The sequence below is a fragment of the Mustela putorius genome, unplaced genomic scaffold (genome assembly GCF_011764305.1).
Source record: "Mustela putorius furo isolate JIRA1106 unplaced genomic scaffold, ASM1176430v1.1 tig00000596_pilon_pilon_pilon, whole genome shotgun sequence".
Classification (NCBI taxonomy): Eukaryota; Metazoa; Chordata; class Mammalia; order Carnivora; family Mustelidae; genus Mustela; species Mustela putorius.
This window is the reverse complement of record NW_025421428.1, coordinates 15387036-15405059: the sequence shown is the minus strand read 5'-3', so window position 1 is coordinate 15405059 and position 18024 is coordinate 15387036. Positions and strand designations below refer to the sequence as shown.

Sequence of the window (18024 nt, the reverse complement as noted above, 5' to 3'; positions counted from 1 at the left end):
AGGACTGTTCTAGGCAGTGCTGTGTTTTCGGATCCATGAGTTTTGGTCAAAGCTCACCAAGTGGGACGTCTTCCTCTGGGGAGCACAGCAGGCATGGGCATTTCCCGCGTGTATCTCAGGAGCATACCCCATGTCCCTGCCCTGGGCCGCTGTCATGCTGGGCTAGTTTTCTTCTACATCCTGCCGTTATGAAACATTATCTGAAACCTGGAACTGTGAACAAGAGGGCTGGCGTGTCCTCTCCATGTCCTCGAGCCTCGTGTCATGGGCTCCCCCTGGGGCTAGTTTTCCGAGGGACGTTCCGTGTTGGACATGGCTTGGTTAAGGGCTCTGACTCACCCCCTCATCTGGTGGAGGAACAGAGTCCTGTCCGGTGGAAAGGGGAACCCAGCAGCTGGGAGCTTCCTGCCCTCCTGGGCATTACCCTGCTGTGTCTTGGAGCCGGCAGTTCCTGGCAGGCCGGGTCCTCCGTCAGCGTGCCCCTGACCCGCTCCTGCAGCGCTCAGTCTGAGCACCGTCGGTGCCCGTTTGTCCTGTGTCTGCACGAGTCATGCCTCTGACTGTTTGGAAATTAGACTCTGACACTCGCCGCGAGTGGATGCAGGGTCTGGAGCCCTCACGTGGGCGAAGTTACCAAGTGTCTGGTTTCCCAGAGGCAGCAGAGGGGGGCCTCCTGGGCGCGAAGTTTCCTCGGAGCCCCTGTGGGGCGGTTGGGCAGCAGTCGGCATCCCGAGCGCCTGCACTCCGTGGGTAGCGCTGCACCTCTGGCCCTTTCACCGCGGGATGAGGACAAGCAGTGGTTAAAATCCAGGGAAACCGAGGTTTTCTTTTATCTTTTTCATTTTTAAGCCATCAGCCGTTGTGCCCTATTTCAAAAGGCAGGGTCCACCTCCTGGGTGCCTGGGGAAGTTGGAGGACTTGGCAGGCTGAAAAGCCGAGAGTTGGTGACTGCAGTCTGGGCCACCTCCTCTAGTTTCCCCGTGGGCGTATCTGCAGCCCAGACCCTGCACATGCCCGAGCCCAGCAGCCCCGACTCCTCCTCACCTAGGAAGGCAGCCGGTGCCCCTGAGAGGGGAGCTGGCTCCCCACTTCCAGGGGGCAGGGTGGGGCAGGACCAGGGGACCTCCTTCCATTGTCATTTGGGAGGTTGTGCCTGAGACAGCCTGGTGGGGCGTGTGGGGAGGGCTCGGGCTCCACATCCAATGGGTCAGCCGCTCTGCACCCTGGCCCTAACCCCGCCGACTTTAGAGGGTAATGGCTCCGGTGCCAATGACCTGTGCCCAGCTCTTCCAGAGTCCGTGGGGCCCAACTGGGGTGGCCACATGTGAACACTGGACCTGCCTAGGGGTACAGGTTGGGTCAGGAAGGACACCGTCTACCCAGAATCCCGGTGCTAGGCTGGTCACTGACCCAAAGAGGAACTGTCTCGACCTCGCTCACCGTAGCTGCCGGAGCCCATGGAGGGCCACCTTGCCCCATATTCCTGGGTGCCAAGACGGGAGGTGGCAACCAGTCTGCAGTCTCTGTGCCACCAGGACCCCGCGCTGCTGGTCAGAGTGATGTCACTCCTCCCCCTGCAGTGTGTCAGTCCCTCCCGAGACCCGCACCCTCACAGGACTGGCCCAGCCCCTGACTCTGGAGCCACTCGTGCTGGCCACGCCCCACCCGAGCCCCCCGCTGGCCTCTCCCCTTCCGTCCCTGCCTCTGGGACCCTGGGCAGTCGCCACCGTCTGCGAGGACGGCAGTTCGCAGGGTCACTGGGAGTTTGCCACTGGCCTGCGTGAGTGCGGTGTCCGCTGCCGCGCCACGGCTGTGGGGAGGGCTCGGGACACTTTCTAGCAGCAGACGCCAAGCCGCCGTGCCGTGCGTGGGGCTGCCAGCCCACCTGTCCTCACACCCCCCTTGGAGGGAGGTGTTGTCTGGCCTCTGTGTTGTGCCCACGAGGCTGCGCAGGTTCTCCAGACCCGGTAAGAGGCAGAGCAGGATGTGGGCCGCGCGGGCTGCCTGACGGGTGTCCTGGTGCCATGCGCACCGTCTGCCCTCTGTCTGCTCCAGACGGGCCTGCTGGGACGGGGGTGGGACGGGCCACGCTAGGGGCACCTGGAAGCCTGATGGGACTGAGCTTAGTAAAGGGGGCAGAGGCCGGGACATGTCAGGACGTGACCTCAGAAGAAGGACGTGTCGTGTGGCTGTTGGCGGCGTGACGTTAGACACAGCAGGGCGAGAGGGGGGCCTGTCCTGTCTGTGTGGCTGGTTGAGATGGCTCCTTGGAAGCCATCAGGGTCCTCTTGGGGCTGTACCTGGTCCCAGCTTGCTGCCATGTGCGTGGAGTGTGGCGTAGAGGCAGCCTCCACCCCCGGACGGCTCCCAGGGCCCTGCTGGTGCCCATCGCCAGCACAGCCTGCCTTGGCGACGTCTCCTGCTTCTGCACGCAGGCCTCCCCTTTGTCAGGCAGAGAAGAATCCCCCGTCCCGCCCCCCCCTGCCCCGGGGTGGCATGTCGTCAGCGCTGTGCTGGCAGAGCGAGATCGGCCTGTCGTGTGCGGCTCGCCCTGCGTGGGGATGAGCAGGAACAGCCATGCTCGGGTGAAAACGGTGTCACCAGTGTCACGGGGGGGAAGGGGCAGAGGAGGTGAGGACCGTCAGCCACCTGGCGCTTTTGTGATGCCAAGAGACAGTTTCCTGGTTACTGTCCTCAAAGTCAGGGTGGCCCAGCTCGGGCAGAAGGCTCCTCGCAGCTGGGGCAGCCCCAAGGCCCGGGCAAGGGAGGCGGCACTGGGTGCCCCTCCTTTAGCCTGTGGGGCCAAGGCGCCAGCTCTCTTGCCTGTAAAGTCACGTCACAGTCGTGGGCATGGAGCTGAGCTGGGATGCTGTGGGTCAGAGCGTTTTAGATTGTGGAGTCCTGCACGAGACGCAGGTGGTGATGTGGCCGCCCTTGCAGAGCAACGTGGCTCTGGGGGCACGGGGAGTGGGAAGCAACCCCTCTGCCGTGTTGCTGTGCGGGGCGCCAGCTGCTCGGCTGCACCTGTGGCTCGGAGCAGGGCTCCCCGCGGAGCGACACGGCTCCTGCCAGTGCACGCAGGGCCGTGGTCTGGTGGAGGGATGGTAGAAAAGATGCTGGCAATACAAGGATAAGTGGTTTTTCCAGAGAACTGGTTTTCTCTGTGTTTCTCGAGGAGACAGTGCAGAGGCTCGTTGAGGGAGTGGTTGATTCCGTTCCACATTGACCATGTGCGGTTCAGAGGAGCACGCGTGTGCCGCATGGCGGGGCGGGCTGCACTTGAAGGAGGGAGGGTCTTCATCTGGAGCTGTGGGATAAAGGGAGAGCAGAGCCTTGAGAAGATGCCAGTCGGCACGCTCATGCTGCGTGTGCTCCGCGCGCCTATGACGGCAGGTGACCGTGGTGCCACCAAGCAGATTGTGAACCCCGGACAGATTCCTTAATCTCTCGGACCCTCAGCCCCCTCATCTGTAACATCCCGCCTCTTCCACCCGGCAGACTTCCATAGGTGGTGGCTTGGTAAGAAAGCTTGTCAAGTACAGTGTAGCGAGACTGGTGGGGAGCTTTTCTTGCCATTTTAACTGTGCCTGGGCAGAAAGTCAGGGCAGGCCTTTCTATGGAGGTGACATTTGTGTTGAAATCTATGAATAAGGCAGCAAGTACAAGTTGGAGGAAAGCATGTTCCTCCAGGAAAGAGCAGGTGCAAAGGTCCTGGGGCAGGAGTGCGTTTGGACCTGTCTGGCTTGAGGGGAGGAATGAATGAGGAAGAGATGAGGGTACAAGTCAGCTGATGAAATGGCAGAAATGTGCAGAATCTGGAAGGTTCTGAGGGCACCCAGAAAGTGATCTTGCCTACAGACATGCATGCCTTGCTGAGGGCTAGGCAACCCTCAGGGGTCCTTTCCAACTGAGGTTAGGATTTGAAGAATCACATAGTTCAATCTCGAGCAGAATGTTTTTTCTTAGCACGGAAGTGCAGGATGTGGGAACAGCTGGCAGATGTTGGGGCCCGGGGGAGGTCTGCCTGGAAAAAGAGCAGCCCAGTCAGCGCGGCTGGTTTGGAGGAGGTGCGGGAGCCTGGCTGCTGGCCGCTGCCCGGGGACACAGACTTTATCCTGCTTGTGCTCAGAGCTGGGCACCCGGATGGCACCGCTGAGTCAGGGTAGGGGGCGGCTGCAGAGGGACACAGGAACCAGCGCCTGCTTTCCAGCCCTTCCTCTCATCTGGGGCTGCGGGCTGAGCCTGAGGCCGGACAGCCTATAGTTCTCGGGGCACAGCAGCACACGATCCTGCCTTCGGGGTTACCAGGGTGTTCACGGGGGCTGACAGCCGCTCTTACCTCCGCGTGGGCAGCCAGCATGTTCCCGCTGTCTCTGTGCCCGGTTAGACTCAGGACGGTTATTGCAGTGTGGCTGGTGCCGCTGTGGCCTTGCATCTGGTTCGATTCAGCATCATTGTCACGGGCAGCGTCATGACCCAGGGCTGTTTCATGGGGTGCTGTTTGGGGCCTCTACACCGGGAACTCCGGCGGGTGGGAACTGAGCACAGCACGAGTAGCCCCAGGGCTCAGTGTCCGCCAGCCCCCTGCAGACTGGGGGTGGGGGCGCATTTGCTTGTGTGTGAAACGTGCTTAGTAAGAAGACTCGCAGAACAAGGAAGTCAGACCAAGTCCCACCGCGAAAACCATACGGTGGCGGCCGTCGAGGAGTGCGTTCCTTCCGCTGCTTTCCCGCTTCCGCGTCTGGCGTGATGATTCATCGCAATTCTACCAAACGTCAGGGTTAGCCCTTGGGGCAGGTCTTCATTTTCTCACATACTCTTTCTGGGCAGTGGGTGCTTTTATTTTTTGAAGCATGAAATGACAGTGTGTCATGGAAATTCCCAGTAAACAGTGAAACCGTGCGCTTGTGAGGCAGAGACGAGGAGGCAGGCAGGAGGCGTTTCGGCAAGATGAATGGGAAGAGAAGCGAGGCTGACAGGCTGGGGGAGGCCCCCCCAACAGGGCAGTGGGGGTGCGTGTGGAGGGCGGGGGCAGCTGCCGTGCAGGAGGCAGCATGCGGGATGGAGGCCGCCCAGAGCACCGTGTGGCAGGTGGAGGCCACCGCCTGGAGGGCCCCGTGCGCAGGTGGGGGCCGCCGCGGTGGAGGGGGTGGCGTGCGGGGGGCGGCGCCGCGGTGGAGGGCACTGCTGGCACCGCACCGAGCTGCCCGCTCTGGGCCATCTGCTGCCCTAATTGGATGCGAGTATTAACTGTCCTTCCTTCGTTCCGTGTAATCCGAGACTCCAGAAAGATGCGACCTGTGGTTCCTGAAGGTTTTGTGATTCTTGCTGGGAGCCCTCTGAAGTGGCCTCGGGACAGACTTGGTTTCAGGGAAGCAACATGAGCAGAACAGTGTTTGGTCCTCGGTGGTGAAAGCCAGCGGTGGGTCTTCCCATGGCGTGGACGCTGGTCACTGGCTTCGTGAGGACAGAGGAGGAGGGCGAGTAGTTTTAGACAAGTGGTGCCTTGGTTGGGAAACTGGGAAGCTGCGGACTTGGCCACGCCCAGAAGTGCTCGTGTAGTGCGGGATCTGGTCATGTCTGCTGGCTTCTCTCCTCCCAGGCCCGTGTTCGATGTAGCCTCTGAAGTTCAAGATCGCAGCCAGGCCCCGGGCAAACCCGTGGGACGTGATTGTTAACCAGATGATGGTGCCCTGTCAGCACGCCTGGCGGTATGGGGCCTCGTCGGGCTCTGTGCGGACCCACGGGAGCCCCCACGTGGCACTCCCTTAGCTGCAGGGGACCAGGAGTGGACCCGCCCACCGCCCCTGGTGGCCCCATGGGCAGCATCTGGGGAGCGCCTGGGTCCCGCTGGGAGCGCCCCGCGTGGGGAGCGTCCTGCTGCGGTGTCTGCAGACCGCCATGCTCCGTGTCCTGCTTCCTCCGGCTGCCCCTAAGGAGCCGGGAGGTGTCTGGCAGCGTTAACCGGGACATCCTCGGGGGAGGGATCAGATCTTTTAAAGAGAGAATCTCACTTTTTGGAGGATACTTGGGAAGCCGTGCCTTTGAGACTGGCAGTCACAGGGCCAACCAAGCCCTTGTCTCCCTGTGCACGCCGCGCCTCGGGGCTGCCGTGCGCTAGGCCCCTCTGTGCCCCCTCCTGACGGGAGGGGGGCTGAGATGACATACCGCCCACTTTCGGGGGAGGGGAGGGTGGTCTGTCAGTGAGAAGGGAGGAAGGGAGGGAGCCAGAGGTCACCCACCCACAGGGCCAGCTGGGAAGCCATCTCCCAGGCTGACTCGAGTCTCCACGCAGGTGCACGCAGGCTCTGGGAGATAAGCAGAGATGTGCGGTCAGCCCAGCCCTGATGTTGGGGGGACCTGGGGTCTTCGACAGGAAGTGCGTGGGGCACAGGGCTGTAGTCACAGCCTCCTGACCAGTGAAACTTAAGGAGAGGTTGAATCCTGAGGGGGGGTAGAGAGAGAGAGAGACTCGGTGTGACCGCGGCCACTGCTGGCTGTGACCGGGCGGCGGGGCTGTTGAGTGGAAGCGGGTTTGGAGGGAGGGGGCCGCCCAGCCGGAGACCTTGTGGTAGTCACATGTGGCGACATTCCCATGAGAAAATCTTTGAAGATAAGCAAAATATATGTGTAAAACTGCACTTGTTCTAAGGACCGGTGCCAGCGTTTGAGGGTCTGGGGGAGGTGTCCATGGAAAGTAGAGTCGCTTCCCAGAAAGAATGCGGCTCAGACACCGCGGCTACAGGTTCTCATTTGCAGGAGTGCCCGGGAGTGTCCTCGCTAAGCTCGCGCGGCCGGGCCTCTCCGTCTGCGGCCGCTCTCTGGGGAAGGCCAGCCCCCGCCCGCTTCCGTCCGGCAGAGCCGGGCTCGGGTGGGAGCGGGGCGGCATGCACCCTGGGCAGAAGTCCGCTGGCCGTGTTGTCCGCGATGGGAGCGCCCTGCAGCCTGGGGAGGCTGTGTTCTCCCCTCCAGCCTGACGCAGGAACGCTCTGGGCACGTGAGGGCTAGATCTGGGACCTGAGGGGGGTGTGGGCCGGTGGGCCGGTGGCCCGTGTGGATGCGGGCACACAGCCACACTGAAGGTCACGCTCCTGCTTTTCAGACTGGTCTGCTGCCATCCGCGTTGCGGCTCTGGACTGCGGGGAGGAGGAGAACTATGAGGTGTGCCGAGCCTATGACATCCACTTCTACCCCACCTTCCGGGTGAGCACCCTGCCTGTCTCGTGGCCGGCTCTCCTCCCGTTCCGCCCAAGGGGCACCTGCCCACGAGGTCTACCGCGCGTGTGACTCCTGCACCCGGGCATGTCGGGGGGGGGTCACGGGGGACCCGGCAGGAGCTCGTTTGCACGGGGGTCACCCCTGGCGTTCCACCCTCTTGGGCTGTATGTGTCGTGGGGGGCTGTAGCAGTAGCAGAGGAGGGTGAGTCTGCAGCCACAGGCCCTAGGGCATGGCCGTGCTAGGGAGCCGCCGTGGGCTCCCCAGGCCAGGTCTGTCCTCCTGCTCCCCTGCCTGTGTGGCCCGGGTCTGGCTCGGGGCCCTCTGGCGCACCATGTATATGGTGGGTCAGGTTGTCAGAGCGACACTGGCAGGTGGCCTTTGGGTGACCCTACAGGCAGGTTTTACTGTGTCCTTTTTTTTTTTTTTTTTTAAGATTTTATTTATTTGCGGTGCCTGGGGGGCTCAGTGGGTTAAGCCGCTGCCTTCGGCCCAGGTCATGATCTCAGGGTCCTGGGATCAAGCCCCACATCAGGCTCTCTGCTCAGCAGGGAACCTGCTTCCTCCTCTCTCTCTGCCTGCGTCTCTGCCTACTTGTGATCTCTGTCTGTCAAATAAATAAATAAATAAATAATCTAAAAAAAAAAAAAAGATTTTATTTATTTGACAGAGACAGAGAGGGAACCCAAACGGGGTGAGTCAGAGAGGGGGAAGCAGGCTTCCCGCAGAGCAGAGAGCCCTATGTGGGGCTCAGTCCCAGGACCCGGGATATGACATGAGCCAAAGGCAGATGCTTAATGACTGAGCCACCCAAGCGCCCCGATTTTACCCTTTTCTTCCACGGGGGGCCGAGAGTAAACAGATCTGTTGAGAAGGTTCGAAGGTGCACGTGCAGGGACCGTGTGTACCTGTGTGTGCGCTGCGGTCCCATGTGGGAGCAGGGGTGCATCGGGACAGTATTTACATCCCAGAAAACAGCGGCCTTTGAGGAAGCTTGGAGGCCTCAGTCTTCCAGCCCCAAAACCCTGTGCTCCGTGCAGCCTGGGGCCGGGTGCTGTCCTGCTGCTCCCGTGGCCGGGCTCCGTGGCAGCCGCGCCTCCGCCCCCAGGGATGCTCCTCCAGAGCTTCCCAGCCTCACCCTCACCTTCCCTGTGTGAGTTTTATTGTGTTTTAGCGCCACACGCAGGGTGCTGTGCCGGCTGTGAGCCCCAGGCCTTTGGTCTCCCGCTGAACAGGGTTGCCGAGAGCTCCCGCACCCTCGGCGGTGGCTCCGGAGCCCTGAGAACGCCTGCCTGCATGACCGCAGCTTCGTCTTCTGTTCACGGGTTCCGTGTCCCTCAGCTGCTCCTTCCGTGTGCCCGATCGCTCTTGGGGCTTCGCAGCTTTCGTGACTGATCGGCAGGAGCCCCGGCACGTTCTCGACCCTGACCTTCCTTGCAGTGCGAGAACAGAGAGGCTCTTCCCTGTTTGCTGTTCCCACCCTCTTCCGCATCTCTTCTAGCGAAGAAGGTCTTTAACTTGAAGAGTTTCTTTTCTTCCGCCCCGAGAGGTCCTGTTGCATCTGTCACCCGCCCCACAGGTCGGAGCCGGCCACTAGGGTGCACGTTGGTGCCGGGAGTCAGGGAGAGCAGCAGCCGCGCGGCCCGGCTTCTGGCCCTGCTGGCTCAGAGAGTGTAGATCACAGAACCCCGATGTGCCTGCCCGGAGACATGGATGGCTGCAGACGCGCATGGAAATGTGCGGCTCCTTCTCAGTTAACGGGAACTTGCTGGAGCAGATGAACTCAAGCTCTTTTTATGGTCATTTTCTTGCTTCAAGATTAAACATTTGCACAGGAGGCACCTCAGGGGCTCAGCAGGTTAAGCCTCTGCCTTCGGCTCAGGTCATGATCTCAGGGTCCTGGGATCGAGTCCCGCATCGGGCTCCCTGCTCAGCGGGGAGCCGGCTTCTCCCTCCCCCTCTGCCTGCTTCTCTGCCTACTTGTGATCTCTGTCAAATAAATTTTAAAAAAATCTTTAAAAAAAACAAGAGATGAAACATGTGCACAGACACCAGGTCTGGCTGTTCATTACTTGTTTTGTGTTTTTTCTCTTAGTATTTCAAGGCGTTTACAAAGGACTTTACAACTGGAGAAAATTTTAAAGGTAAAGACAAGTTTTATATTTTGTTGTCAGAGTCGCCTCATAAACCTGTTAAAGCGAAGGTGATGTCAGGAGAGCAGGGAGCCCGGGGGACGGGTCCGTGGGCCTCCACGCCAGCATCAGCGAATCCGCGTCGGCACCTCTGACCACCTGTCCTCGGACAGCTCAAGCAGTGTCATAATTTCGGCAACAATTTTTTATTCCAGGGTTTGCCTTCCTTGTTAAATTTGACAGTGAAATCTTTTTTTTTTTTTTTTTAAAGTAAACTCCTTACTCAAAAAATATTTGGAGAAGTTCATGAACTACATGCTTGCCTAATGAATTGTATGAGGGACCCCACCCCCACCCCGGGAGCCAGTGCCCAGGTCAGGCTCCCAGGGACAGCGGGTCTCCAACAGGGTCAGCCGGGCGTGTTCCGAACACTCCGTCTCCACGCCGTGTGTGTGAGATTGGCCCCTGGTGCCCGTTTGGCCCCACAGCAGTCACCGTGTGCTCTGTCTGTGCACCCACCGTGGTCTGTCGACGACCATCGGTGCATCCTGCCCGTGTCCGTGCGGTGCCGTCTAGGGCCCTGGGGCAGTGGCACTCCGCGCGGTGATAATGGCACGCCTGCCCGCAGGGCCCGACCGAGAGCTGCAGACGGTGAGGCGGACGATGGTTGACTTCCTGCAGAACCACACGGACGGAGACAGGCCGCCTGCTTGCCCGCCGTTGGACCCCATTCCGTGCGTACTTGCGTGAAGAGGGGAGTGTTGGGACTGGAGCCGAATTCCGTCAACACGGATTTGCATTAAATGGTGTGGGTGCTGCATGGGAGTGCCAGCCCGCTGCACTCGGAAGCACTGAAAGCCTCTTTGTTTCTCTCCAAGGCCCAGCGACGTCCTTTCCCTTGTGGACACTCACGGTGGCCGTTACGTGGCCATCCTGTTTGAGAGCCATGGCTCCTATGTCGGCCGTGAGGTACCGTGTCCGTGTCTGTCCCCGTCTCTCCGTGAGCGTGCCGCGATTCGGTTCCCCCTCGGTAATGACCTTCCCGCATCTTGCTCCTGTTAATTCTTGGGGCATTGTGGTGTCCCTCAGCGGATTGGCTGGTTCTCAGAAAACACTGAGAAGGGGCCTCGATGGCGAAGCGGGGGCTCAAGTGGGGCACCCCAGACCCAGCTTTCAGGGTGCCCTACCTCTTCCTTCGAGGCTCTTCATTTCTTACTCATAGACATCGCCATCAGGATTTTTTCTTGGCTGTGTTGGAAACACTCAACTTTGCCGCCAGGTCCAAGATGATATAAAACATCGTTTCTACAGTGGAACTTTCTTCTGTTCTCTTTCCGTACATGGGGTCTGAAGCCTCTGCCCCTGGTGCCAGACTCCGGCGTGGAGGACGGGAGGTCCCTCGAGGGCGGAAGCAGCGGCTGGCGGCTGGGGCTCTCCTGCTTGTGCCCAGCGCCTTCCTCCTCCTTCCGCTCACCGTGCTGCCTGCCTCCTGGCCATGTCGCTGCCTCTGGGAGCTCTGGGAGGGGAGGCAGGACACCATGTGCTCCTGGCGGGTGCGCTGGCCGGTGCGCGCTCACGCGGAGGCTACGAGGGTCAGCCGTCTGAACACCGCGCTGTGCCTGTGCCTCCGAGTCCCAGCGAAATCGTGCCGCCCTCTCTGTGGCTGACCGGAACTCCCGGGGCGGCGGGGAGGCTAGGAGGAGCCACCAGCAGCAGGACCTGGCATTCTCGCCTGGCACCCCCCACGCTGTCCCAGGGCTGCCTCTCCCTGCTGTGCACTTGTGTCCTCGGGCGCCCCTCCCTTCCCACACGCAGGGATGACGGGCAGGGGCTGTCCCCAGGGCGGGTAGCTGCGGCCATTCCCCGGAGGGCACTTTGCAGCGGGGCCGGGTGTGGAGAGCATGGTGCGCACCTCCGGCAGCGCCCCCACTTGGGACACGCGTACCCTTTGGCTGAAAGAAGTGGACAGGTGTGGGCTCCGCACCCGATCGCATTGGTGGCGCGCCAGGCTTGGGGGTCATCTCTCAAGCTGTTCCAGCTCCTATGGATTTGCTGCTGTGGTCCTGCTGCTGCTCCGTCCCTGCCCCTGTGCCCTCAGCCTGAGCAGGGCTGGACGGGGTGGGGGGAGGGAAGGTCGGCTTCGCCCGGGTAACCCCGTTCCTGGTGTCCGTGCTCTCGCTGCTTTGGGACGCGTCAGGGGGACGTTTCCTGAGACGCGGCCCCCACAGGGAGGGTGACATTGCTTTCTCCGCCCACAGGTCATCTTAGACCTGCTTCCGTACGAGAACATCGTGGTGAAGAGAGTGCTGAACGCGGAGAAGGGCTTCCTGGGGAGACTCGGGGTCTCTTCCCTTCCCTCCTGTTACTTGATTTACCCAAACGGGACGCGTGGGCTGATGAACGTGTAAGTGCCATTTGGCTTCAGGAGTCTCGCGACCTCCGGTAGGATCTGGGGACCCCTCAAAGTGTGGGAGCCTCCTCTGGGCGAGATGCCACGCGCCTCGTCACAGTTAGGAGCACAGAACCCGCCTGGGTGCCATCTCCTCGCCCCAAGTGCCACTAGAAAGTGAACAGCCCGCAGCAGGGTGGGAAGGGCCGTAGGTGGGAAGGTGAGATGGGGTCCTGGGGCCTGTGGTGTCTGCCCTAGCCCCAGGAGGCCTGCCTGCCCTGGGGGTGGCCCGCCCCGCCCCTGGCTTGGAGGTGCTCACATAGCCGGCCGTGACTCGGCCGCTCTTGGCGCGTCTCGGCGTGCTGGGACATGGCTCAGCCAGGACGCGCTTCCTCCATCCCTGGGCTCCTGGCTGTCTGGGAAGAGGCCTCCCCAGAGCCTCGGATGTGCCCCGGTTCTTGGGTGGGTTTCCCTTCTTAAGCAGAAGTCAGGGTGGGCGTGGCCACCTCTGCGGATTGGGTCCCTCATGCCGTCCTCTGCGAGCGGGCTTGTCCCGGGCTGGCCCTGCAACAGAGGGTGCCAGCGCCACGTCTGCAGCAGGAGCTATCCCCGACAGAGTGTCCCTGAGCGGAATGCCATTTCGAAGAAAAATGCTTGTTCTACATAAAAGCCCCGTTTGTAGTACTTCTCCACATGAAGTGACGCGGATACTGGAGTCAGAAGGAGCCATGAATGTCATTGATAAGCCCTGAGCTCCTTTGGAGGGCTTGGGAATCGCTTTACACACCCTCTGAGTGTGTGCTCCTCCTCCCCCGGATGCCCCCGTGGCCCCGATTGTCTGACACCCTGCTTGCAGCTGGCAGGGTACTGGCAGAGGCCCTGGGTATGCCAGGCCCTGGGTATGCCAGAAGCCGCAGCTGAGGAAACCTGGTACTGGTCCTCATTGTGGCTACAGCTCGGTGATTTCTGGCTCTGTCTTAACCTCCCAGGTCGGGGGGGCTGGCCCGCTGACGCCCCGCCCCGCTGCCCACAGTCCTTGCAACAAAGGCCCAGAGCGTGGGTGGGCTGGGGCGTCCGGACAGGCTCCGCCCATTGTGGAGGGAGGGCTCTTCTCGCCCGGGGGGGACCCGGGTGCCTGGGTGACCGGCGCGTGCTCCGACACCTGCGGAGGGGGACCAGGCCCCTGGAGGCGCCCTGGCCTGCGCCCACACCTGGCCCCCTTTCTCGCAGCGGGAAGCCCCTCCGATCGTTTTTTTCCTCTTATTTGAAGTCGTTGCCGGATGTGAGGAAAAAATTGCTTTCGTTGCCTGAAAAGCCCAATGAGGACAAGAATCCCGAAGTCGTGGTTTGGAGAGAATTTGACAGGCAGGTACCCTCCAGCCTGAGCCGGCCCGCACGAGGCTGCATGCACAGGCGCCCCTGCAGCCCTGAGCCCCTGAGCCGTTGGCTTTGCTCAGATACGCCCCTGCCGGCTGTGGGGGAGGTGTTGCTGTCATCCTAGGGGGGACAGGGGTCCCTCAGGGCGGGCGCAGGGGGAGGGTGTGTTCAGGCGAGGAAGGGGCTCAGCCAGCCCCGCGGTGTTTGCTCTCAGGTTGAAGCTCTACACGGCGGACCTGGAGTCGGGGCTGCACCACCTCCTGAGGGGAGAACTGGCCGCCCACAAGGCCCTCGCGGGGGCCGAGCTGCGGACACTCAAGGACTTCGTCACCATCCTCGCCAGGGTGCGACACGTCTCACCTGGGCCGCAGGGGGGGTTCAGGAGGGCACCCGGGGGCGTGGCGGCGAGTGCGGCCGGCCTCAGTTGGAGGACTGCTCTGTCTCCAGCGGCGCAGGCCTGCGCTGGCTTCCCTGCTTAGCACACACCAGTTCTGAGCCGTGGTCATGTGGCGGAGGCCAGGTCGCTGCTTGCCGGGTGACCAGATGAGCTGTCAGGGCGGGGCTGGGGACGTGCGGGCAGGGAGGCTGCGGCAGGCAGCGGGCAGGAGGAGGCCGCCCAGCAGCCCTCCCTATGCAGGGTGTGTCCAGTGGGCCGGGTGCGGGGGTGGCAGCACCCCACCTTCACTGGTGGGCGGAGCGGTGAGGGTGCACAGGCCGGTTGTTGTCGTTCAGGAGCTGTGGCTGTCGGGTCCCCTTTCTGCCATGAGCCCTTAATTCCTGGGCCAAGAACCCACGGCCTGCTGCTTTCCCTGGGCCAGCGCAGCGGGGAGCAGGAGGTCATCCCTCTGGCCCAAGGAGTGCCTGGGGCCCCTCCGCGCTCTCACGCCGCGCTCTCACGTCGGGGAAGGCCTCGGTCACAGTGGCCTGAGGACAGAGCCCTTCGCCCCGTGTCTGGCATTGCAGTCATGCCTGTTGTCTCGAAGAGAGGGAAGCTTTGCTCGGAAGGACTTCCCTTGGGGCACCCGGCTGGCTCTGTCGATGGCTCTGCAGCTCTTGATTTCGGGGTTGGGGGTTCAGGCCCCACACTGGGCATAGTGATGACTTAAAATTAGATAAGGGGCTTCTCTCGTGTCAGGCAAGGGGCTTGGTACAGTAATTCCTGTTCAACACTTCTATGGTGTGTCGCACACTTGTGTCCCGTGACTTCGGAAAGAGATGGAAGGCCAGACTCTCAGCCCCGGAGTAGTGAGTCACGTGATGTGTTCCCAGTGAAGAAAGGTGGTGTAGGCCGGCGGTGGCCTGCGGTGCTGGTCCCGGCTCAGAGCCCCGCGGTCCTCCCTCCTCTGCCTCCTCCTCCTCTGCCTCAGGCGTGCAGCTCTGTGGTCAGGGTGACCGTCTGTTGTTCTTTCTGAAGCTTGGCTGGACCCAGAAGCTAGAGGCCGGCGTGTCGCTAGCAGCACGTTGCGACGTGCGGGAAACAGGGTTCTGCAGCTGTGAGCTGTGCTGGCCCTGGGCCGGCGGAGGCAGTCTCTGAGCTCTGGGCGGCGTTGTCAGGTGCTCGGGGAAGGGCCACGCCCGCCGGTCGCGGAGCCGGTGCTGCCTGAGCGCGAGGGGCCGCAGCTGCGCGGCGGGCACAGACGCTTCATTAACCAGCACAGCGCGCCCCTCTGGGGTGAGAACCCCTGTGGGGTGCGCCTCTGCCACATGGTTCCGCAGTCAGACAGCAGAGGGGGAGGCGGAGGGAGCGTGGAGCGCCGCAGGCAGGCCTGCGTGTGTTAGCTCGAGGCCGGATAAGTCCGTCACGGTGCTTCCAGAAAGGGCTGCAGGGCCCTCCACCACATGATGCAAAAAAGTCAGGTCGTGGCCATGTCTGTCACTGTGAAGCAGTTGCCTGCTGGGGCTCTGAGCTGGTGGGTGAGGCACAGGCGGCTGTGAGAGCTGGGGACCCGCCTGCGGCTCCTCCGTCCCCCTACTCTGTGCTCCAGACAGACCCTCCACCCCAGTACTAGGGGAGAGCCCTGGGACCTCTCCCAGCAGACTCCCAGGTGGGTCCGTGTCCGGCAGACCGGGCTGTGCCATGGGCGGCATCTCCCCCGAACTGTCTTAAGTACGGTCCTTCCTTGCACAGCTGTTCCCCGGCCGGGCGCCGGTCAGGAAGCTGCTGGAGACGCTGCAGGAGTGGTTGGCCAGCCTTCCCCTGGACAGGATCCCCTACAATGCCGTCCTTGATCTGGTCAACAACAAGATGCGGGTGAGCCCACGCCCCGGAGCCAACGCCCCGCCTGTCCACGTCCTCCTGCTCCCCCTCCCCGCCCAGGGGCCCGGCCGCGTCCCCCCCGCTACACCCCACAGGTCCCACGGTCCCGGGACGTGCTCTGTGCACACCGCCTCTGTCTGTGGCGCGGCTGGCTGAGGCCACGGGAGGTGTGCTGTGACACAGCGGTTGGTGGGTGCTCGGCCTTGTGTGTTACTTGTATTTGTGGTAAACGCCTCAGTCTTACACACAACAGGCTGATAAAACCATGTGCTCCGGGAGGCCCAGGGAGGCCCCGCCGAGCGCCCCGGGCCAGTTCTCTCCCTGCGACCCGGGGCAGGACGCAAGCCCACGTGAGCCACACGTCAGTGCTCGCGGGCGCCATGCTGTCCGGCAGCACAGAGACGTGCTGGGTGCGGGCCTTGACCTCCCCCTGGACTCCCCCTAACCTGGAGGCCCCCACAGGCTCCTCGGCTACAGGATCTGTCCGCATGCACGTCCCTGTGGGAGCCACATGCTTCAGGCTCCGTGGACAAGCCCTGTGCCAGCCGGCCTGCCGGGAGGCGCCGACCGTGGCTGTGGACTTGGCGTTAGAAGCTCCTACGTGGCTGCGGGCACATGGGCCCTGGGCTCTTAGGGCCTCGGCGCTCCACCGATGCCGCTGTGGGCCACACCTGCTCTGGCTGAGAGCCGCTGGACCGCTGGGTGGTTTCCTCTGACCCTGCCCCAGTGGGTGGGGGGCTGGGTTAAGTGACTCGAGCGCACGAGGCCGGGAGCCCTTGATGCTTTCCTGAAGCTGCGTTGGTCCGATACCATGAACCTTCTCATCCCTGCGTGGGGAGGAAAGGCACAGGCTCCGTCCCCCTAGTTTGAGAACTCCTTTGGTGGAATAGAGGCTGTGTTCTCTCACTTGTTCGGTGTGGAATTTAAATACACGTGTAAGGAGACGTGCGGTGGACACAATTCTGACGCATCAACACCAGGCGTGACCAGCGCCCGCTCAAGCCGGAGGATGCTCACCAGCTACTTTAATACTAAAGTTACCTCTTTCTCTCCCTGCTCGCAGATCTCCGGAATATTCCTTACTAATCACATAACGTGGGTTGGATGTCAAGGAAGCCGGCCGGAGCTCAGGGGCTACACGTGCTCTCTCTGGCAGCTGTTCCACACTCTGACTGTCGAAGCCGGGGCCCGCCCAGAGGCGCTGGATGGCACAGGTACGCGCTGTCCCCACGTGGGCCCAGGGCACGCCGAGCCTACCTGCCACCTTTGCCGTGCTGGGGCCTTTCAGTGTCGTGAGCAGCAGTATGTGAGGGGACACGTCCCCGGGCGGGGGGGGGTGCGGGCTAAGGAGCGTGGAGGGGAGCGTCTTGCCTGCGCGGGTGCCGGGTCCTCCGGAACTCACAAGCCTGTGCGCGGCTGACCTGTGGGGATAGCGTCACAGAATGAGGGCACACGGGCCAGGAACTCCTTTCTCGCAAAAGCGTGACCAAGTGAAGCGCGTTCAGACACGTCTGCTTGGTACGTGTGGTCGTGAAATAAGTCGGCAGCTTAGTTTTCTGTGGGAGTGTCTGTGGGCAAGGGACTCCGACGGTGCTGGGCCTGGGCCCCCGGCTGTTGGTGTCCGGTGAGCCTGCGGGTGCAGAGTCGGCTGGCGCTGCCGGGGTGTCATCTGGAGTCTGCCCTGGGCGGAGCCCCAGAGCCCTGCCCCTGCTTGCTGGTGCGGGGGGGGCAGTGGCGGGACTCGGGGCCTTGCTGGCGATCGGCCAGCGGTGCTCCCAGTTCCTCGCCACGTGGCAGCTGGCTCTGCAGGCCAGTCGGCATGTACTCGGTGTGCAGCCGGTCCCTTCTGCTGTGGGCCTGGGTAGCGGTGCGTGGCCAGCCCGGCCTGCCCCGGGAGGGCCGAGCCCGCCGAGCGTGGGGGAGCTGCGGCCCTAGGCCATCACAGAGGCCGCCCACACAGAGAGGTTAAAGGCCATGAGAGGTTAGGTCAGTGTTAATAGCGTTCATCACCGGGTGGTCACTAAAGCGGAGCTGTCGCAGTTGTGGCCCGCACAGCAGCGAAGACGTGCAGGGGCTTCCCCGCTCCCGGCTCCGCCATGCGCGCTTCCCCTGTGAAGCTGGCCGCTGCGGGCGGATCGCCTTTCGTTATTGTTTATTCTCTTAAAGATTTTACTTACTTACTTGACCCGGGGGGGGGGGGCAGCACACACAAGCCGGGGAGTGGGAGAGGGAGAAGCAGTCTCTCCGCCGAGGAGGGGGCCCAGCCATGGCCATAGGGCTCGATCCCAGGACCCTGGGGTCATGACCTGAGCCAAAGGCAGATGCTTTCCCAAAGGAGACCCCAGGTACTTGCCCACCTGCCTCCAATCTGCGCTTGGACCGGGCAGCTGCGGACGCTGCTGTGCTGAGTGAAGGTGGGGGCTCCCTCCCTCCCCAATTTCTGCCCAGAAAGACTGAAACGTGCAGTTCATCCTGCTCCAGAACGAAGAGAACCAAACACTGGGGCTTGAGAGAACCATAGCTTTATGTGCTTGGGAATCCGTGCGGGTCACCCCAGCTCCCCACAGCCCTGGGCTTAGGAGGGACCTTGGGGCTGGACTGGACAGCACAGGGCGTCTTGTGGCATGGCCTGTTGGTCAAATGGGCCTCGCCC

At 62.3% G+C, this 18024-nt stretch overlaps 1 protein-coding gene across 1 annotated transcript in view; it reads left to right on the top strand.

Moving 5' to 3' along the window:
- Positions 1 to 18024, top strand: part of QSOX2 (quiescin sulfhydryl oxidase 2) — a 35383-nt gene that overhangs the window by 10852 nt on the left and 6507 nt on the right. Inside the window, exons 4-12 of the mRNA XM_045082920.1 lie at positions 7103 to 7203; positions 9312 to 9360; positions 9977 to 10082; positions 10227 to 10317; positions 11607 to 11752; positions 12968 to 13102; positions 13329 to 13458; positions 15243 to 15365; positions 16435 to 16585. Coding sequence (XP_044938855.1) covers positions 7103 to 7203; positions 9312 to 9360; positions 9977 to 10082; positions 10227 to 10317; positions 11607 to 11752; positions 12968 to 13102; positions 13329 to 13458; positions 15243 to 15365; positions 16435 to 16585 — 1032 coding nt within the window. The remainder of the gene's footprint in view (positions 1 to 7102; positions 7204 to 9311; positions 9361 to 9976; positions 10083 to 10226; positions 10318 to 11606; positions 11753 to 12967; positions 13103 to 13328; positions 13459 to 15242; positions 15366 to 16434; positions 16586 to 18024) is intronic.